This window comes from Bombina bombina, chromosome 1, assembly GCF_027579735.1.
Source record: "Bombina bombina isolate aBomBom1 chromosome 1, aBomBom1.pri, whole genome shotgun sequence".
NCBI lineage: Eukaryota > Metazoa > Chordata > Amphibia > Anura > Bombinatoridae > Bombina > Bombina bombina.
The window spans coordinates 292190629-292213847 of record NC_069499.1 but is presented as its reverse complement, the minus strand read 5'-3'; the positions used below and the strand labels follow the sequence as shown (position 1 = coordinate 292213847).

At 42.1% G+C, this 23219-nt stretch overlaps 1 protein-coding gene across 2 annotated transcripts in view; it reads right to left on the bottom strand.

Moving 5' to 3' along the window:
* The window catches only part of OSBPL11 (oxysterol binding protein like 11), a 223330-nt gene that overhangs the window by 65639 nt on the left and 134472 nt on the right, over positions 1-23219 (bottom strand). For both annotated transcript variants that reach the window (XM_053698047.1, XM_053698048.1), the window contains one exon: positions 17672-17854. In XM_053698047.1, the coding sequence (XP_053554022.1) occupies positions 17672-17854 (183 nt within the window). The remainder of the gene's footprint in view (positions 1-17671; positions 17855-23219) is intronic.

The following is a 23219-nucleotide window of genomic DNA, read 5'->3' as shown; positions in this document are numbered from 1 at the left end:
TCCTCATACAAACAGAAATCTTCATCTCTTTTCTGTTTCTGAGTAAATAGTACATACCAGCACTATTTCAAAATAACAAACTCTTGATTGAATAATAAAAACTACAGTTAAACACTAAAAAACTCTAAGCCATCTCCGTGGAGATGTTGCCTGTACAACGGCAAAGAGAATGACAGGGGTAGGCGGAGCCTAGGAGGGATCATGTGACCAGCTTTGCTGGGCTCTTTGCCATTTCCTGTTGGGGAAGAGAATATCCCACAAGTAAGGATGACGCCGTGGACCGGACACACCTATGTTGGAGAAATATTAATTTCATGTTTCTCTGAGCATCACTTTGCAATTATATATTTTAGTCGAGAGTATTATCAGCTTTATATTGCAACATTACATTAATAGGTTACCTGGGAATACAAAATAATTGGCTAAGGTTTTCATTGGAATAGCAAAATGTTGTCACGAGTGCCACAAAACAAACAAGGATGAAGAAAAAAAAAACGGTTTGGTTTTTATTCTCATCGTCTGTCCTCCGGTGGTCACAAAAAAATAAAATAAATTATGTACTCCTCTCACTCCCCAAGACAGTCAGGAGAATGCACACTGCAAAAACCATAGAAGCAAAGTTCTGTGCAATTAAGCAGTTTTAGAGTCCTTTTTCTTTAAAACAGATTAATAAAGGCTTAATAAAATAGAATATATATTGTAAGACTGAATTTAGACAACACTTGGTAAATTAATTTCTTTCATGATGGTGAGACATCACGTGAGGGAATTATCCTCCAATCCACTAGGAGGCAAAATCTTTCCAACATACCAGAGTTATAAATAATTCCCACTTACCTGAATCCTCAGTTATACATATAGCCAAGTAAAAAAGGAAGGACAAAGCGGGACAAATGAAGTGAAAAGCAAGTACTGCCGATAAGTGTACAAAAGAAAGGGTGGGACTCATGGACTCTCACCACCATGAAAGAAATTAAATTTATCAAGTAAGCATCATTTTTTTTTCTTTTTTCTTTCATGAGACCCTCCCCCTACCAACAGAAGTGTGGGATAATGCAGTCACAAGCAGACTGCTATCTATCATTAGTGCTGTGGAAATGAGATTCTAAGCTCTTCGCTACAAATAGAAAGATTTTACTACAGGTCGAACTTGGTACGGATCCTCCTAAAATGGCTTCAAACCTCATACAGTATTTGTGGCAGAATGGAACTCTTTGAGAGAGGAGTGCAGGTTTTTACCTGAAAGCAACAGTCATCAGAAGAGCTCTCAGCAACCCCCTATCCATTTCCTGAAGTGAAAAAAACTTCCATTTTGGAGACCACAAGTGTTCCCCCGCTCAGTGATTCTAAGGGCAACTCTCACGCTAGACAGAGCATACTAATCCCCCCAGTGAAGACTAGCTTCAGCTGTGGAGCTATGGAGCAATGGACTGAGTTGGGAAGCACAGCTGTTCCCTTAGTCGGAAGAGATCATGGAGCCATTACTCTTGACGTCTCAGTAACAGAGGAAGCGTTTCTACAACCTGTAGATAGCGGTATAGGAGCGGGACTGTGAGGCTCCCGGATTCTACCAGGGATGCTATCAACACTTATGGTTTGCTGGCGCCTATAGCAAAGGACTCTACCTGGGAAATGTATAGCACTAAACCTTTACAAGTTCTGAGCCCACAAGCTGAAGTTGTTCGGATTTGCACCTTTGATCTGATTAGAGACAGCCCAGAGAAAATACAGTTGCACGATATTCAAGGGATAAAGAGTGGTATAAGCTAAGACGCTTAATAGTAAAATATATGAACTACCCCCGGGATCATTTTACTCTAGTATTCCCCTTTTATTTCTTTTATATGTTAAAAATTCAAAAACAGTCTGTCCATGTTTGTTTTACCTGGGTGGTTTTGACAGATGGACTTTTTATTTAATATTCACTAAAGCGGTTTGTTAATTACTCTTTACATATGCCCTTGCATCTTAAATATAACATATACTTTTAGTGTCTGTCTACATACAACATTGAATGTATGTGCATATGTTACACACACAAAAATTGACAAGGGCACTATAAAGGCAAGCTCCTCTATTCTCAATTATGTCTTATGGGTATATATTACCCCAATTTTTATTTTGTATTATTAAAACATGAGGAGTGGTGCTAGCATTACTTTTAAATGTACAAAAAACATTTGGAACAGACAGGAAATGCTTTTTTAGCACTCTGTGCCCAGACTAATGTTGGAGGCAGGAAAATGCAATTAAAATATAACCTTTATTTCCTTTATTAAAAGGTGGGTAAGCACAAAAGTTAAAATCCCTATCAGAAGCAATTCTGCTGCATCTGTATAGTGTCTTCCTAAATTTTTTAACTATAAGGCCTTCTTATATTTATGTAATGTTAGGAGACACTTGTTATTATCCGTTTTATTAAGAATAGAACGCTATATTTGCTTCTCAGCTAAAGACAGTTATTAGTGACAGTAACTGCCTGGCAGCCTGTGGTGGGACTAACTATTAAGTAAATGATAGTAATATACCTGTAGTCAGTGTATATACATTTACATCATTTTGTCTGTGTCTCCATGTAGACACTTGTGATATATGTTGATGTAAATACCGTTTTAGATGTCTCTCTGCTATGTTAGTAATGTTCTGTGAGTTGATTTCAAGGACTATATACTGTATATTCTCAGTGTTTGCTTTAGATACTATCACACTGTGTACTATTATTCGCAATATGTATGCGATTCTTAGTTATCTTAATTTTGCAATTAAATGCTTTCGATCTCAATAGTTTAAAAAGTATAGGTAGCTTGACCAGCCATGGTTTATATTGCAATTAAACACCTTCAATTGCAATTGTTTGGTCAATACGGTGCTTGGAAAAGAGAAAGAAATTGTTGCAGTGTTTATTACAATATTTTCTATTATTGGGATATGTTGTAGTGTAAATTCTCTCATTTACGTTGGTATTGCTGTGGGTTACTTGCGTATTATATAGCCTGTTGTATCATCTGTATTGCCATACACTCTGAATATACTTGGAGCTGCTAATGCACATATATTTTCTATCACTAATAAAGTGTCACTCACTCACTCATAGGAGTGTAAGGCAACCGGTATGTGATTGATCAGATGAAATCTTGTTTGGGATATACTGACACCAATGAGATGTGTGTTTTTTGTTTAAATAGCTTAATGGTTTTGCTGAGCAACTCTAGCACTCATAGCGTGAATTTTTAATGCCACTCGTATATTTGAGCTTATATTGTTTGTCGTTGGTATACTTCCAACACTTTCCCACTAACCACAACAAAAGAAGATGATATGCATCCACCTGATATTATACAATATATTAAATAACTTCACATGGATAGCTCTAACTATACCCTATACAGTACTGGGTTCTCACCCTTGAGGTCCGAGATCAGATAAACTCTTAGTATTATGATCGTTTCAACTGACAGCACTTCTATCTGTGCTTGTCTTAGCTGACAGGTACTGATTACATGTAATGATTTCTATTAGCTGGTTTACCATATAGCAATATTTCTATTGTTGCAACATTGTTGCTCTGATACTTTAAACATAACACGCAAATTGCAGCACTTTTATCTAAGACTGTCTGAACTGACAGTACTGCTTATGTATAATGATTTAGCTGGCTTTACCATATAGCGATATTTCTATTATTGCAGCGTAATTGCTCTGATATTTTAAAATAACACACATAGAGACCCCATTGTCCCACACAACCCCCCTGATGCGTTTCGCCAAAACAAAGCTTTATCAAAGGCCTTTGCAAACTTTATCATAGTCTCCCTATTTACATCAGAATGGGTTTTTAATTGCTAAGCTTTCTAGTTACTGGCTACTTTTTATAAGTAAATGAGTTGAACCTACAGAGATCTTCATGAGAGGATATATGTTTCTATATGCTACATGCCATTGTGGCGTTTGCTTATTCATGTTTTCATCATAATGCTTCCTATTGGTGGCACGTGAATATATATATATATATATATATATGTTATACTAATTGAACACAATATTGTGGTAGCTTCTAATTTCACTGCCTATATCTTGGCATTACATACTGAGATATGCTAATATTTCTACCACTCACAATTTAATTCTCGGACATAAACATGTTCAGTAATGAATTATTGTTAAGATACCTTTTTCATACTTTGTACTTTTGATAAGGGATTATTGTGCGTATACATGACCAAAACCTAAAGTTTGCTTTTCTGTATCCTATATAGTTAAAACCTATATTTATAACCAGTGATGTCTGAGTCACAGATAGATTATATAAAAATAAAAAGAGGTTCACCTTCTGGGACCCAAGAGGAGTGGTCTCCCCACAGTTGAGAATGCCTCCTTTAGTGTTACAACCTTCCCAATATTAAGAGGCCCAAGAGTGGCCTCATGTGTTACCTAGTGGGTATACAGACCATTAAGCAAATATAGATTGTACTACATAAGTAAGTTGTCATATGAACAAGTGATGTTCTTTTCTGTTTTTTTTTTTTTTTATTGCTTGTATGCCTACAATTGAACCTCAATAAAACATTATTGAAAAAATAATAGTCCCTGAAGTCCCAGTAGAGAGTAGGTAAGTCAAAGCTGCATTTTTAAAAATCCAGGGACTGGAGAGCTGAAGAAGCTGCACTGCTACGACTGTTAACTCCGATATACGATAAAGCGAATAGCATTTAATTAGTACCCCATTTTAAAAAGGTTTTGTAAAAGTGCCTGTAACAGTTGTAGAAGTTATTTAGTGTATGTGTATATGTCCCATATGTATATGATCATACAAAAAGCTTACCTCAACTGCAAACAGCTGCTTCCAGGAGCCATCTGAGGTAGTGCAAGCACAATGCCAAGGCTCTCACAAGGAACAACATTCTACAAACCAAGGGATTGGCAGATAAAACCGCATTTCACCTGAGAAGGGCTACAGATCACACAAAGATGGCACACTGTAGACCATGGGACTGGCAGATAAACTTGTATTTCACCTGGGAGGCCTGTGAAATTTCCATACTGGGAAAATAATTTCACTACCTGGCAGAAAATGCCTTGGTTTACCCCCTCTGTCCTTTGTAAGCACTCTGAGGTGGAAATGGATCTCAGTTTGGTTAGAGAACCCCTATCAAAGACGAGTAGATCAACACTTAAGAATTCACCTCACTTCATTATGGAAACAAAAAAAATGACAGAGGATACAGGGTAAGTGGGCAGGATTTAAAGGCTCTAGTATGTTGGGGTGCCTCTTCTTAGTAGACTGGTTATCCCCACATGTGATGTCTCATAGACCATCACCATTTGATGAAACATACATTTAGCTATAGCAAAGAAGAACCCAGAGTTACAAAACTACTACACACATTCAGAGCCCAAGATTAAATGGCTCAGATCAGCAACGTAAGTACATCCTACAACTAATATTGTGCCCTGACCATGTACACTCACACTGTGTATACACCTCCAAAACCTGCTTTACACTCCACACACCATTACTGCACAGTACACACACAGCAGTCACATGAACCAGACTGTGCGGAAAAAACTCAAAGTTAGCACAGAAAGCACAGGGAACAAATATCACATAAAAGCAGCAAAACACACAAAAAACAAAAGAAGCATGCACAAGCAAGAGACTTTAAAAACACATTAAGTGAGCACACAAAAGGGCACAAACAGCATGCGCAGGAAATCCATGGGGGAAGGACACACAAAAAAAACATAATTTATGCTTACCTGATAAATTCCTTTCTTCTGTTGTGTGATCAGTCCACGGGTCATCATTACTTCTGGGATATTATCTGCTCCCCTACAGGAAGTGCAAGAGGATTCACCCAGCAGAGTTGCTATATAGCTCCTCCCCTCTACGTCACCTCCAGTCATTCGACCAAAGACCAACGAGAAAGGAGAAACCAAGGGTGTAGTGGTGACTGAATTATAATTTAAAAAATATGTACCTGCCTTAAAAAACAGGGCGGGCCGTGGACTGATCACACAACAGAAGAAAGGAATTTATCAGGTAAGCATAAATTATGTTTTCTTCTGTTATGTGTGATCAGTCCACGGGTCATCATTACTTCTGGGATACCAATACCAAAGCAAAAGTACACGGATGACGGGAGGGATAGGCAGGCTCATTATACAGAAGGAACCACTGCCTGAAGAACCTTTCTCCCAAAAATAGCCTCCGAAGAAGCAAAAGTGTCAAATTTGTAAAATTTGGAAAAAGTATGAAGCGAAGACCAAGTTGCAGCCTTGCAAATCTGTTCAACAGAGGCCTCATTCTTAAAGGCCCAAGTGGAAGCCACAGCTCTAGTGGAATGAGCTGTAATTCTTTCAGGAGGCTGCTGTCCAGCAGTCTCATAGGCTAAACGTATTATGCTACGAAGCCAAAAAGAGAGAGAGGTAGCAGAAGCTTTTTGACCTCTCCTCTGTCCAGAATAAACGACAAACAGGGAAGAAGTTTGGCGAAAATCTTTAGTTGCCTGCAAGTAGAACTTGAGGGCACGAACTACATCCAGATTGTGTAGAAGACGTTCCTTCTTTGAAGAAGGATTTGGACACAAGGATGGAACAACAATCTCTTGATTGATATTCCTGTTAGTGACTACCTTAGGTAAGAACCCAGGTTTAGTACGCAGAACTACCTTGTCTGAGTGAAAGATCAGATAAGGAGAATCACAATGTAGGGCTGATAACTCAGAGACTCTTCGAGCCGAGGAAATAGCCATTAAAAATAGAACTTTCCAAGATAACAATTTTATATCAATGGAATGAAGGGGTTCAAACGGAAACACCCTGTAAAACGTTAAGAACTAAATTTAAACTCCATGGCGGAGCAACAGTTTTAAACACAGGCTTGATCCTAGTTAAAGCCTGACAAAAGGCCTGGATGTCTGAATTTTCTGACAGACGCCTGTGTAACAAGATGGACAGAGCTGAGATCTGTCCCTTTAATGAGCTAGCCGATAAACCCTTTTCTAAACCTTCTTGTAGAAAAGACAATATCCTAGGAATCCTAACCTTACTCCAGGAGTAATCTTTGGATTCACACCAGTATAGGTATTTACGCCATATTTTATGGTAAATCTTTCTGGTAACAGGCTTCCTAGCCTGTATCAGGGTATCAATAACCGACTCAGAAAAACCACGTTTTGATAAAATCAAGCGTTCAATTTCCAAGCAGTCAGCTTCAGAGAAGTTAGACTTTGATGTTTGAATGGACCCTGAATCAGAAGGTCCTGTCTTAGAGGTAGAGACCAAGGCGGACAGGATGACATGTCCACTAGATCTGCATACCAAGTCCTGCGCGGCCATGCAGGCGCTATTAGAATCACTGATGCTCTCTCCTGTTTGATTTTGGCAATCAATCGAGGAAGCAGTGGGAAGGGTGGAAACACATAAGCCATCCTGAAGTTCCAAGGTGCTGTCAAAGCATCTATCAGAACCGCTCCCGGATCCCTGGATCTGGATCCGTAGCGAGGAAGTTTGGCGTTCTGGCGAGACGCCATGAGATCTATCTCTGGTTTGCCCCAACGTTGAAGTATTTGGGCAAAGACCTCCGGATGAAGTTCCCACTCCCCCGGATGAAGAGTCTGGCGACTCAAGAAATCCGCCTCCCAGTTCTCCACTCCCGGGATGTGGATTGCTGACAGGTGGCAAGAGTGAGACTCTGCCCAGCGAATTATCTTTGATACTTCTATAATTGCTAGGGAGCTTCTTGTCCCTCCTTGATGGTTGATGTAAGCTACAGTCGTGATGTTGTCCGACTGAAATCTGATGAACCCCCGAGTCTTTAACTGGGGCCAAGCTAGAAGGGCATTGAGAACTGCTCTCAATTCCAGAATGTTTATTGGCAGGAGACTTTCCTCCTGACTCCATTGTCCCTGAGCCTTCAGAGAATTCCAGACAGCGCCCCAACCTAGAAGGCTGGCGTCTGTTGTTACAATTGTCCAGTCCGGCCTGCTGAACGGCATCCCCCTGGACAGATGTGGCCGAGAAAGCCACCATAGAAGAGAGTTTCTGGTCTCTTGATCCAGATTCAGAGTGGGGGACAAATCTGAGTAATCCCCATTCCACTGACTCAGCATGCACAATTGCAGCGGTCTGAGATGTAGGCGTGCAAAGGGTACTATGTCCATTGCTGCTACCATTAAGCCGATCACCTCCATGCATTGAGCTACTGACGGGAGTTGAATGGAATGAAGGACACGGCATGCATTTAGAAGCTTTGTTAATCTGTCTTCTGTCAGATAAATCTTCATTTCTACAGAATCTATAAGAGTCCCCAAGAATGGAACTCTTGTGAGAGGAAAGAGAGAACTCTTCTTTTCGTTCACTTTCCATCCATGCGACCTTAGAAATGCCAGAACTAACTCTGTATGAGACTTGGCAGTTTGAAAGCTTGAAGCTTGTATCAGAATGTCGTCTAGGTACGGAGCTACCGAAATTCCTCGCGGTCTTAGTACCGCCAGAAGGGCACCCAGAACCTTTGTGAAGATTCTTGGAGCCGTAGCCAATCCGAATGGAAGGGCTACAAACTGGTAATGCCTGTTTAAGAAGGCAAACCTTAGATACCGGTAATGATCTTTGTGAATCGGTATGTGAAGGTAAGCATCCTTTAAATCCACTGTGGTCATGTACTGACCCTTTTGGATCATGGGTAAGATTGTCCGAATAGTTTCCATTTTGAACGATGGAACTCTTAGGAATTTGTTTAGGATCTTTAAATCCAAGATTGGCCTGAAAGTTCCCTCTTTTTTGGGAACCACAAACAGGTTTGAGTAAAACCCTTGTCCTTGTTCCGACCGCGGAACCGGATGGATCACTCCCATTAATAATAGATCTTGTACACAGCGTAGAAACGCGTCTTTCTTTATTTGGTTTGTTGACAACCTTGACAGATGAAATCTCCCTCTTGGGGGAGAGAATTTGAAGTCTAGAAGGTATCCCTGAGATATGATCTCTAGCGCCCAGGGATCCTGGACATCTCTTGCCCAAGCCTGGGCGAAGAGAGAGAGTCTGCCCCCCACTAGATCCGGTCCCGGATCGGGGGCCCTCGGTTCATGCTGTCTTTGGGGCAGCAGCAGGTTTACTGGCCTGCTTGCCCTTGTTCCAGGACTGGTTAGGCTTCCAGCCTTGTCTGTAACGAGCAACAGCTCCTCCCTGTTTTGGTGCAGTGGAAGTTGGCGCTGCTCCTGCTTTGAAATTCCGAAAGGGACGAAAATTAGACTGTCTAGCCTTAGCTTTGGCTTTGTCTTGAGGTAGAGCGTGGCCCTTACCTCCTGTAATGTCAGCAATAATTTCTTTCAAACCGGGCCCAAATAAAGTTTGCCCCTTGAAAGGTATATTAAGTAATTTGGACTTAGAAGTTACATCAGCCGACCAGGATTTTAGCCACAGCGCCCTGCGTGCCTGAATGGCGAATCCTGAATTCTTAGCCGTAAGTTTGGTTAAATGTACTACGGCCTCCGAAATGAATGAATTAGCTAGTTTAAGGACTCTAAGCCTGTCCGTAATGTCGTCCAGCGTAGCTGAACTAAGGTTCTCTTCCAGAGACTCAATCCAAAATGCTGCCGCAGCCGTGATCGGCGCGATGCATGCAAGGGGTTGTAATATAAAACCTTGTTGAATAAACATTTTCTTAAGGTAACCCTCTAATTTTTTATCCATAGGATCTGAAAAAGCACAGCTATCCTCCACCGGGATAGTGGTACGCTTAGCTAAAGTAGAAACTGCTCCCTCCACCTTAGGGACCGTTTGCCATAAGTCCCGTGTGGTGGCGTCTATTGGAAACATCTTTCTAAATATTGGAGGGGGTGAGAACGGCACACCGGGTCTATCCCACTCCTTAGTAACAATTTCAGTTAATCTCTTAGGTATAGGAAAAACGTCAGTACTCGCCGGTACCGCAAAGTATTTATCCAACCTACACATTTTCTCTGGTATTGCAACAGCGTTACAATCGTTGAGAGCTGCTAAGACCTCCCCTAGTAATACACGGAGGTTTTCCAATTTAAATTTAAAATTTGAAATATCTGAATCCAATCTGTTTGGATCAGAACCGTCACCTACAGAATGAAGCTCTCCGTCCTCATGCTCTGCAAGCTGTGACGCAGTATCAGACATGGCCCTAGAATTATCAGCGCACTCTGTTCTCACCCCAGAGTGATCACGCTTGCCTCTTAGTTCTGGTAATTTAGCCAAAACTTCAGTCATAACAGTAGCCATATCTTGTAATGTTATCTGTAATGGCTGCCCAGATGTACTAGGCGCCATAATATCACGCACCTCCCGGGCGGGAGATGCAGGTACTGACACGTGAGGCGAGTTAGTCGGCATAACTCTCCCCTCGCTGTTTGGTGAAATTTGTTCAATTTGTACAGATTGGCTTTTATTTAAGGTAGCATCAATACAGTTAGTACATAAATTTCTATTGGGCTCCACCTTGGCATTGGAACAAATGACACAGGTATCTTCCTCTGAATCAGACATGTTTAACACACTAGCAATAAACATGCAACTCGGTTACAATTTTATTTAATAAAAACGTACTGTGCCTCAAGAAGCACTAAACGATTAAATGACAGTTGAAATAATGAACTGAAAAACAGTTATAGCATCACTCTTAACAAACAACACAACTTTTTAGCAAAGGTTTGTTCCCATTAGTAAAATAACACTAATTAAATTTTAAACATAAAAATTACAGAGCAACGTTTTAAATCACAGTCACCATATAAGTCTCACAGCTCTGCTGAGAGAATCTACCTCCCTTCAAAGAAGTTTGAAGACCCCTGAGTTCTGTTAGAGATGAACCGGATCATGCAGAAAAACTGACTGGAAATTCTTGATGCGTAGCAAAGAGCGCCAAAAACGGCCCCTCCCTCTCACACACAGCAGTGAGAGAGAATCGAAACTGTCATAATTAACACAAGCAAACTGCCAAGTGGAAAAATAATGCCCAAATACTTATTCACTCAGTACCTCATTAATGCAAACGATTCTACATTCCAGCAAAAACGTTTAACATGAAAAATACCTAATAAAAGGTTTAATGTACTTTTACAGAGTAATTCCGGTGAAATACCATCCCCAGAATACTAAAGTGTAGAGTATACATACATGTTCATTATAACGGTATGGCAGGATTTTTTCATCAATTCCATTCAGAAAATAAAAACTGCGACATACCTCAATGCAGATTCAACTGCCCGCTGTCCCCTGATCTGAAGCTTTTACCTCCCTCAGATGGCCGAGAAACAGCAATATGATCTTAACTACTCCGGTTAAAATCATAAGAAAACTCTGGTAGATTCTTCTTCAAACTCTGCCAGAGAGGTATTAACACGCTCCGGTGCTATTGTAAAATAACAAACTTTTGATTGAAGTTCTAAAAACTAAGTATAATCACCATAGTCCTCTCACACCTCCTATCTAGTCTTTGGGTGCAAGAGAATGACTGGAGGTGACGTAGAGGGGAGGAGCTATATAGCAACTCTGCTGGGTGAATCCTCTTGCACTTCCTGTAGGGGAGCAGATAATATCCCAGAAGTAATGATGACCCGTGGACTGATCACACATAACAGAAGAAAGAGCAAACTGAGGGTTCACAGAGGAGATGCAAGCAAAATAATCACAAAACACAAATGGATATCACAAAAAGATCAACAGACATCACACAGGGAGCATACAAAATGACCTATGTGCTGAAGGCTCACACAAAAAATTTGAATAAAAAACAAACAAAAAAAACAGAATTTATGTTTACCTGATAAATTACTTTCTCCAACGGTGTGTCCGGTCCACGGCGTCATCCTTACTTGTGGGATATTCTCTTCCCCAACAGGAAATGGCAAAGAGCCCAGCAAAGCTGGTCACATGATCCCTCCTAGGCTCCGCCTACCCCAGTCATTCGACCGACGTTAAGGAGGAATATTTGCATAGGAGAAACCATATGGTACCGTGGTGACTGTAGTTAAAGAAAATAAATTATCAGACCTGATTAAAAAAACCAGGGCGGGGCGTGGACCGGACACACCGTTGGAGAAAGTAATTTATCAGGTAAACATAAATTCTGTTTTCTCCAACATAGGTGTGTCCGGTCCACGGCGTCATCCTTACTTGTGGGAACCAATACCAAAGCTTTAGGACACGGATGAAGGGAGGGAGCAAATCAGGTCACCTAAATGGAAGGCACCACGGCTTGCAAAACCTTTCTCCCAAAAATAGCCTCAGAAGAAGCAAAAGTATCAAACTTGTAAAATTTGGTAAAAGTGTGCAGTGAAGACCAAGTCGCTGCCCTACATATCTGATCAACAGAAGCCTCGTTCTTGAAGGCCCATGTGGAAGCCACAGCCCTAGTGGAATGAGCCGTGATTCTTTCGGGAGGCTGCCGTCCGGCAGTCTCGTAAGCCAATCTGATGATGCTTTTAATCCAAAAAGAGAGAGAGGTAGAAGTTGCTTTTTGACCTCTCCTTTTACCGGAATAAACAACAAACAAGGAAGATGTTTGTCTAAAATCCTTTGTAGCATCTAAATAGAATTTTAGAGCGCGAACAACATCCAAATTGTGCAACAAACGTTCCTTCTTTGAAACTGGTTTCGGACACAGAGAAGGTACGATAATCTCCTGGTTAATGTTTTTGTTAGAAACAACTTTTGGAAGAAAACCAGGTTTAGTACGTAAAACCACCTTATCTGCATGGAACACCAGATAAGGAGGAGAACACTGCAGAGCAGATAATTCTGAAACTCTTCTAGCAGAAGAAATTGCAACTAAAAACAAAACTTTCCAAGATAATAACTTAATATCAACGGAATGTAAGGGTTCAAACGGAACCCCCTGAAGAACTGAAAGAACTAAGTTGAGACTCCAAGGAGGAGTCAAAGGTTTGTAAACAGGCTTAATTCTAACCAGAGCCTGAACAAAGGCTTGAACATCTGGCACAGCTGCCAGCTTTTTGTGAAGTAACACAGACAAGGCAGAAATCTGTCCCTTCAGGGAACTAGCAGATAATCCTTTTTCCAATCCTTCTTGAAGGAAGGATAGAATCTTAGGAATCTTAACCTTGTCCCAAGGGAATCCTTTAGATTCACACCAACAGATATATTTTTTCCAAATTTTGTGGTAAATCTTTCTAGTTACAGGCTTTCTGGCCTGAACAAGAGTATCGATAACAGAATCTGAGAACCCTCGCTTCGATAAGATCAAGCGTTCAATCTCCAAGCAGTCAGCTGGAGTGAAACCAGATTCGGATGTTCGAACGGACCCTGAACAAGAAGGTCTCGTCTCAAAGGTAGCTTCCAAGGTGGAGCCGATGACATATTCACCAGATCTGCATACCAAGTCCTGCGTGGCCACGCAGGAGCTATCAAGATCACCGACGCCCTCTCCTGATTGATCCTGGCTACCAGCCTGGGGATGAGAGGAAACGGCGGGAACACATAAGCTAGTTTGAAGGTCCAAGGTGCTACTAGTGCATCCACTAGAGCCGCCTTGGGATCCCTGGATCTGGACCCGTAGCAAGGAACTTTGAAGTTCTGACGAGAGGCCATCAGATCCATGTCTGGAATGCCCCACAGCTGAGTGACTTGGGCAAAGATTTCCGGATGGAGTTCCCACTCCCCCGGATGCAATGTCTGACGACTCAGAAAATCCGCTTCCCAATTTTCCACTCCTGGGATGTGGATAGCAGACAGGTGGCAGGAGTGAGACTCCGCCCATAGAATGATTTTGGTCACTTCTTCCATCGCTAGGGAACTCCTTGTTCCCCCCTGATGGTTGATGTACGCAACAGTTGTCATGTTGTCTGATTGAAACCGTATGAACTTGGCCCTCGCTAGCTGAGGCCAAGCCTTGAGAGCATTGAATATCGCTCTCAGTTCCAGAATATTTATCGGTAGAAGAGATTCTTCCCGAGACCAAAGACCCTGAGCTTTCAGGGATCCCCAGACCGCGCCCCAGCCCATCAGACTGGCGTCGGTCGTGATGATGACCCACTCCGGTCTGCGGAATGTCATCCCTTGTGACAGGTTGTCCAGGGACAGCCACCAACGGAGTGAGTCTCTGGTCCTCTGATTTACTTGTATCTTCGGAGACAAGTCTGTATAGTCCCCATTCCACTGACTGAGCATGCACAGTTGTAATGGTCTTAGATGAATGCGCGCAAAAGGAACTATGTCCATTGCCGCTACCATCAAACCGATCACTTCCATGCACTGCGCTATGGAAGGAAGAGGAACGGAATGAAGTATCCGACAAGAGTCTAGAAGTTTTGTTTTTCTGGCCTCTGTCAGAAAAATCCTCATTTCTAAGGAGTCTATTATTGTTCCCAAGAAGGGAACCCTTGTTGACGGAGATAGAGAACTCTTTTCCACGTTCACTTTCCATCCGTGAGATCTGAGAAAGGCCAGGACAATGTCCGTGTGAGCCTTTGCTTGAGGAAGGGACGACGCTTGAATCAGAATGTCGTCCAAGTAAGGTACTACAGCAATGCCCCTTGGTCTTAGCATAGCTAGAAGGGACCCTAGTACCTTTGTGAAAATCCTTGGAGCAGTGGCTAATCCGAAAGGAAGCGCCACGAACTGGTAATGCTTGTCCAGGAATGCGAACCTTAGGAACCGATGATGTTCCTTGTGGATAGGAATATGTAGATACGCATCCTTTAAATCCACTGTGGTCATGAATTGACCTTCCTGGATGGAAGGAAGAATAGTTCGAATGGTTTCCATCTTGAACGATGGAACCTTGAGAAACTTGTTTAAGATCTTGAGATCTAAGATTGGTCTGAACGTTCCCTCTTTTTTGGGAACTATGAACAGATTGGAGTAGAACCCCATCCCTTGTTCTCTTAATGGAACAGGATGAATCACTCCCATTTTTAACAGGTCTTCTACACAATGTAAGAATGCCTGTCTTTTTATGTGGTCTGAAGACAACTGAGACCTGTGGAACCTCCCACTTGGGGGAAGCCCCTTGAATTCCAGAAGATAACCTTGGGAGACTATTTCTAGCGCCCAAGGATCCAGAACATCTCTTGCCCAAGCCTGAGCGAAGAGAGAGAGTCTGCCCCCCACCAGATCCGGTCCCGGATCGGGGGCCAACATTTCATGCTGTCTTGGTAGCAGTGGCAGGTTTCTTGGCCTGCTTTCCCTTGTTCCAGCCTTGCATTGGTCTCCAAGCTGGCTTGGCTTGAGAAGTATTACCCTCTTGCTTAGAGGACGTAGCACTTTGGGCTGGTCCATTTCTACGAAAGGGACGAAAATTAGGTTTATTTTTTGCCTTGAAAGGCCGATCCTGAGGAAGGGCGTGGCCCTTACCCCCAGTGATATCAGAGATAATCTCTTTCAAGTCAGGGCCAAACAGCGTTTTCCCCTTGAAAGGAATGTTAAGTAGCTTGTTCTTGGAAGACGCATCAGCTGACCAAGATTTCAACCAAAGCGCTCTGCGCGCCACAATAGCAAACCCAGAATTCTTAGCCGCTAACCTAGCCAATTGCAAAGTGGCGTCTAGGGTGAAAGAATTAGCCAATTTGAGAGCATTGATTCTGTCCATAATCTCCTCATAAGGAGGAGAATCACTATCGACCGCCTTTATCAGCTCATCGAACCAGAAACATGCGGCTGTAGCTACAGGGACAATGCATGAAATTGGTTGTAGAAGGTAACCCTGCTGAACAAACAATTTTTTAAGTAAACCTTCTAATTTTTTATCCATAGGATCTTTGAAAGCACAACTATCCTCTATGGGTATAGTGGTGCGTTTGTTTAAAGTGGAAACCGCTCCCTCGACCTTGGGGACTGTCTGCCATAAGTCCTTTCTGGGGTCGACCATAGGAAACAATTTTTTAAATATGGGGGGAGGGACGAAAGGAATACCGGGCCTTTCCCATTCTTTATTAACAATGTCCGCCACCCGCTTGGGTATAGGAAAAGCTTCTGGGAGCCCCGGGACCTCTAGGAACTTGTCCATTTTACATAGTTTCTCTGGGATGACCAACTTGTCACAATCATCCAGAGTGGATAATACCTCCTTAAGCAGAATGCGGAGATGTTCCAACTTAAATTTAAACGTAATCACAACAGGTTCAGCTTGTTGAGAAATGTTCCCTGAATCAGTAATTTCTCCCTCAGACAAAACCTCCCTGGCCCCATCAGACTGGGTTAGGGGCCCTTCAGAACCATTATTATCAGCGTCGTCATGCTCTTCAGTATCTAAAACAGAGCAGTCGCGCTTACGCTGATAAGTGTTCATTTTGGCTAAAATGTTTTTGACAGAATTATCCATTACAGCCGTTAATTGTTGCATAGTAAGGAGTATTGGCGCGCTAGATGTACTAGGGGCCTCCTGAGTGGGCAAGACTCGAGTAGACGAAGGAGGGAATGATGCAGTACCATGCTTACTCCCCTCACTTGAGGAATCATCTTGGGCATCATTGTCATTGTCACATAAATCACATTTATTTAAATGAATAGGAATTCTGGCTTCCCCACATTCAGAACACAGTCTATCTGGTAGTTCAGACATGTTAAACAGGCATAAACTTGATAACAAAGTACAAAAAACGTTTTAAAATAAAACCGTTACTGTCACTTTAAATTTTAAACTGAACACACTTTATTACTGCAATTGCGAAAAAACATGAAGGAATTGTTCAAAATTCACCAAATTTTCACCACAGTGTCTTAAAGCCTTAAAAGTATTGCACACCAAATTTGGAAGCTTTAACCCTTAAAACAACGGAACCGGAGCCGTTTTTAACTTTAACCCCTTTACAGTCCCTGGTATCTGCTTTGCTGAGACCCAACCAAGCCCAAAGGGGAATACGATACCAAATGACGCCTTCAGAAAGTCTTTTCTAAGTATCAGAGCTCCTCTCACATGCGACTGCATGTCATGCCTCTCAAAAACAAGTGCGCAACACCGGCGCGAAAATGAGGCTCTGCCTATGATTTGGGAAAGCCCAAGAATAAATGATTCCTCAAGGCTAAATATGTGTTAATAATGAATCGATTTAGCCCAGAAAAAGTCTACAGTCTTAATAAGCCCTTGTGAAGCCCTTATTTACGATCTTAATAAACATGGCTTACCGGATCCCATAGGGAAAATGACAGCTTCCAGCATTACATCGTCTTGTTAGAATGTGTCATACCTCAAGCAGCAAGAGACTGCTCACTGTTCCCCCAACTGAAGTTAATTGCTCTCAACAGTCCTGTGTGGAACAGCCATGGATTTTAGTGACGGTTGCTAAAATCATTTTCCTCATACAAACAGAAATCTTCATCTCTTTTCTGTTTCTGAGTAAATAGTACATACCGGCACTATTTCAAAATAACAAACTCTTGATTGAATAATAAAAACTACAGTTAAACACTAAAAAACTCTAAGCCATCTCCGTGGAGATGTTGCCTGTACAACGGCAAAGAGAATGACTGGGGTAGGCGGAGCCTAGGAGGGATCATGTGACCAGCTTTGCTGGGCTCTTTGCCATTTCCTGTTGGGGAAGAGAATATCCCACAAGTAAGGATGACGCCGTGGACCGGACACACCTATGTTGGAGAAAAAACCACACAAAGATGGAATGTAAACAAAGCACAAGTAAATTGCGGCATATGTTAAATATGTCATGCATGCATATACATAGCTCACCGAGATTCAAAGAGCCCTTGCTTCTCCACAGGTCGAACTCTCTTTCTTGTGACGGGAAGCTTAGCGAGGTCAACACATCTTGTCTCCCCGCTGCTGTATGTAAATTCCAGGACACTGTTCCACTCACCCTGAACTTTACATACCACTGTGTTAGATGCATTATTTTTTACTTCTGCTGTAACCCTAAAGGAAAAATATAATCACGTTATGACTAATATTTCATTTAAAATCATGAAAACTAGAAAGTGCCTTGCCACAGATACAATTAAATGAAAAATTAGCAGTCTCTAAAATACACCAAAACATAAGACAATACAGACACAAAAATAGTAGAGGGAAAAAAAAGGAGATGAGGAGGGAAGTTTATAGCTGAGGAAACTTCATAAACTAGGCTGAATTAAACAAGTTATCAAAGTGTAATTAGCTATCCCAGCGTTGGAGGACACAGAGAACTACTGCATAAAAATAGCAATCAGAAAAGGTAAGCAATGTTTGTAACCGTATAGTAACTCAAAGTGATGGTAAATCCTAGTGTTTTTCAAATGCTAGGATTTACCAGCGCTACAAATAATGGGGACTATCCGTCATGAAGTATAAAATACTTTATGCTGAAAGTTTCTCTATTTGCCTGCAGCGTATGCTGCACTGAGCACCTCAGGTCTCCCACGGCACAACGCTTTTTTTTTTAATGAGGTGACATTTCCACCTCTTAGCCAATAGCCCAGATGGCATTACGCTCTATGGCTAGCACGCTATTGGCAAACATCACCTCACTGATAAAATAGCGTTCTCCCGTGGGTAGCCTGAGGCGCTCTGCGCAGCATACGCTCCAGGCAAATAAAGGAACTTTCAGCATGAAGTATTTTCAGTGTGCTGCAGTAAAATGAAGAAAAAGAAAATTTATGCTTACCTGTTACATTTTTTTCTTCTTAGACACGATGAGTCCACGGATCATCTTATTACTTATGGGATATTCACTTCCTGGTCAGCAGGAAGAGGCAAAGAGTACCACAGCAGAGCTGTTAAATAGCTCCTCCCTTCCCTCCCACTCCAGTCATTCGACCGAAGTTAGGAAGAGAAAGGAAAAGTCAAGGTGCAGAGGTGACTGAAGTTTACAATAAAAAACATCCTGTCTAAAAATGACAGGGCGGGCCGTGGACTCATTGTGTCTAAGAAGAAATAAATTTATCAGGTAAGCATACATTTTCTTTTCTTCTTAAAGACACGATGAGTCCACAGATCATCTTCATTACTTATGGGATCCAATACCCAAGCTAGAGTACACGGATGATACGGGAGGGACAAGACAGGATAACTAAACGGAAGGCACCACTGCATGAAGAACCTTTCTCCCAAAAGCCGCCTCAGCCGAGGCAAAAGTATCAAATTTGTAAAAGACCAAGTTGCAGCCTTGCAAATCTGTTCCACAGAAGCTTCATTTTTGAATGCCCATGAGGAAGCAACAGCCCTAGTGGAATGAGTCGTAATCCTCTCAGGAGGCTGCTGTCCAGCAGTTTCGTAAGCCAAACGTATAATACTCTTCAGCCAAAAAGAAAGAGAAACAGCAGTAGCTTTCTGTCCCCTACGTTTGCCTGAAAATACCACAAACAAAGAGGAAAACTGGCAAAAGTCTTTAGTCGCCTGTAAATAAAACTTTAAAGCACGAACTACATCCAAATTGTGTAAGAGCCTCTCCTTCTTAGAAGAAAGGATTAGGACACAAGGAAGGTACAACAATTTCCTGATTAATGTTCCGATCAGAAACAACCTTGGGAAGAAATCCAAATTTCTTACGTAAGACAACCTTATCTGCATGAAAAATAAGGTAAGGGGGCTAACATTGTAATGCTGAAAGTTCTACGAGCAGAAGAAATCGCTACCAAAAATAAAACCTTTCAAGATAACAACTTGATATCTAAGGAATGCATAGGTTCAAACGGAACCCCTTGAAGAACCTTGAGAACTAAATTAAGACTCCATGGAGGAGTAACTGGTCTAAACACAGGCCTAATTCTGGTTAAGGCCTGACAAAAAGACTGAACATCAGGGACATCAGCTAGACGCTTGTGTAACAGGATAGATAATGCTGAAATTTGACCCTTTAAAAGAACTTGTAGATAATCCTTTCTCCAATCCTTCCTGGGGAAAAGATAAAATCCTAGGAATCCTAACTCTACTCCAGGAGTAGCCCTTGGATTCACACCAATAAAGGTATTTACACCAAATCTTGTGATAAATCTTTCTAGTGACAGGCTTACGAGCCTGAATCAAAGTGTCTATGACTGAGTCAGAAAAACCTCGCTTGGCTAGAATCAACCGTTCAATCTCCAAGTAGTCCGCTTCAGAGAATCTAGATTTGGATGATGGAAGGGTCCCTGACACAGAAGATCCTTTCGAAGCGGAAGCCTCCAAGGAGGTAGAGACTACATATCCACCAGGTCTGCATACCAGATCCTGCGAGGCCAGGCCGGTGCTATGAGAATCACTGAAGCCCTTTCCTGTTTGATCTGGGCAATCACTCGCGGAAGGAGAGCAAACGGAGGAAACAGATATGTTATATTGAAGGACCAAGGGGCCGCCAGAGCATCTAACAGCTCCGCCTGAGGATCTCTGGATCTTGACCCCTACCTGGGAAGATTGTCATTCTGCCTGGATGCCATGAGATCCAACTCCGGCTGACCACATTTGAGGATCAGACTGGAGAACACGTCCGGATGAAGTTCCCACTCCCCTGCTTAGTTGAGGGAGAAGAGGAAGAGAATCCCTTGAAGTTGCGAAAGGAACGAAAATTACTTTGTCTTCCTTTCTGCTTAATCTTTTTGTCCTGAGGGAGGTGACCCTTACCTCCTGTAATGTCAGAAATAATCTCTTTCAGCTCAGGACTAAGCAGGGTCTTCCCCTTGTAAGGGATAGCTAGAAGCTTTGACTTAGATGAAACGTCCGCAGACCAAGGTTTCAGCCATAAGGCCCTGCGAGCCAAGATAGAGAAGCTTGAAATTTTGGCCCACAACTTAATAACTTGAAGGGTGACATCCGAGATAAAGGCATTAGATAACTTAAGAGCCTTTATCCTGTCCTGGATCTTGTCCAAGGGAGTTTCTCGCCTGAGGGCATCAGCCAGAGCATCAAACCAGTAGGCTGCCGCACTCGTGACGGCAGTTATACAGACCGCCGGTTGCCACTGCATACCCTGGTGAACATAAATTCTCTGGAGTAGACCCTCTAATATTTTGTCCATCGGATCTATAAAAGCACAGCTATTCTCTATAGGGATAGTAGTTCTCTTAGCCAAGGTTGAAACAGCTCCTTCTACCTTAGGAACAGTTTGCCAAACTTCTTTAACTGAGTCAGCTATAGGAAACATCTTCTTGAAAATAGGAGGAGAGAAAGGAATACCAGGTCTCTCCAATTCTCTATTAATAATTTCAGAGGCCTTCTTAGGAACTGGAAAAACATCTGTAAAGGAAGGTACCTCATAATATCTGTCTAATTTGCTAGACTTTGGGGGGACGACCATCACTGTGGAGTCACTATCATCTAGGGTAATTAAAACCTCTCTAAGTAAGAGACGAAGATGTTCCAGTTTAAACCTGAAAAAGATACCACTTCTGAGTCGGTCAAAGGTAACACCTCCTCCGAATTTGAGATTTCTCCTTCATATGCCAGAGCAGGAACCTCTTCCTCAGATCTGTGAGAACAGACTTCTGAGATAACTACCACAGGATCAAAAACCTCGCTAACTGCAGAAATTTACTTTCTCTTGCGATGGCCCTGCAACATTGGAAAGGCAGACAGAGCATCAGAGATAGTAGTAGACATAAGAGAAGCTATGTCCTGTAGTGAAATTCCAGAAGGAACTACAGTAGACGTGCAGGGCACTGCTGGTGAGGGCGATAATTTTTGGGACACTTGGGGAGAAAGTTGCTGCAGAAATTGACCCTCATCAGAGGACTCTTGGACAACATCTGTCTGAGAGGAGATTGGCTCAGCAAAAAATTATCCCTAAAATTCACAGTCCTTTCAATACATGCAGGACAGAAAGGGATTGGTGGTTCCACATTTGCATCAAGACATAAAGCACATGTAACAGCTTGCACCTCATCTTGGTCCATTTTTTTACATAAAATATTGTTATTGAGCAGAAAAAATACTAGGAATAACAATAAAATAAAATTATCAAAAACTGTTACTGTCTCTTTAAATTTAAACGATTTTTCTTTCTCTTGACAAACTGCTAATTTTGCTGTAGTTACAAAACGGTTAGAAAATTTAAGCAATAATTAAACCTCTGCACCGCAGCAACCTGCTGAGGTGTTCCTACCTTAACCAATGCTACCGGATCCCTTGTATTAACGATTCGTTACTGCAACCTGCCAGAAAAACCGAACTAGGACCGCATCTGTGCTAAAAGCGCATGAAAAGTATTCTACATGCTGCTCTAGACCAGATAAACCACAGTACAGCACATCTGAAGACCTGCAACTGCTTGGAAATAGTGCTACAAGCAGAGGCTCCAAAAAACAGGAAGTCCCCGCGCTTCATGGGTGTGCTGCAAGTCTCTGCTTCCCTCTCAGGGAAAAAACTAAAGTGAAACCACCAGAGCCCTCCATTTTAGTGAAAATAAACTTAGAAACATAACTCCAGTCCCAGTGCCTGCACCTAATCACTGCCTAAGTAAGATAGGTATACCATTAACCCCTTATGTACCGTAGTGCTAATGAAACAAACACCGAGACTCCTTAGATCCCAGAAAAAGGCAGCACTTACCTCAAACACTGCCTGGCAGTAGGGCAGTTCCCAAGCTTGAGAGGTCCTCTCCCTCACATTGGCCTGAGAGTGTCAGGGTGCCAGGAATCAGACTGAGACGAGAAGTGCAAAAATAATCACACCTTTATTAATAGCAAAAAATAATAAAAAGTCCACAAGTCAAATAACAAGCCAGGAGTCAAAACCAGAGCTGGTAGTCAGACGAGCCGAATCAGGAGCCAAAAGGGAATAGTCAGACGAGCCGGAATCAGGAACAAGGAAAACAGCGGAGTCAGGAACAAGCCAGGGATCAGGAACCAGGAAGGACGTCAGGCAGCCAGGTAATACACAGGAACTCTCACAAACAGGTCTGAGACAACGCAAAGGCAAAACATACTGAACAGAGGCCCTTTAAATAATAAGTGATGACATCACAATTCTGAGACTGCGTCCTGTCTCACATAGATGATGCACACCAGTCTGGCCATAAAAGGAAGTGCAGGAAATGAGCAGCATCCCCCACAATGCACCATAGTCAGGAAGAGAGGTGAGTAAAATGGCTGCCAGCAGCACATAGCAAAAAAAAAAAAAAAAAAAAACCCTGACAGAGAGATAAGCAATGCTGAGTCATTAATAATCTCAGGCTGAAGGATATGGGGCAGCTGAAAAACATAATTTATGTAAGAACTTACCTGATAAATTCATTTCTTTCATATTAGCAAGAGTCCATGAGCTAGTGACGTATGGGATATACATTCCTACCAGGAGGGGCAAAGTTTCCCAAACCTCAAAATGCCTATAA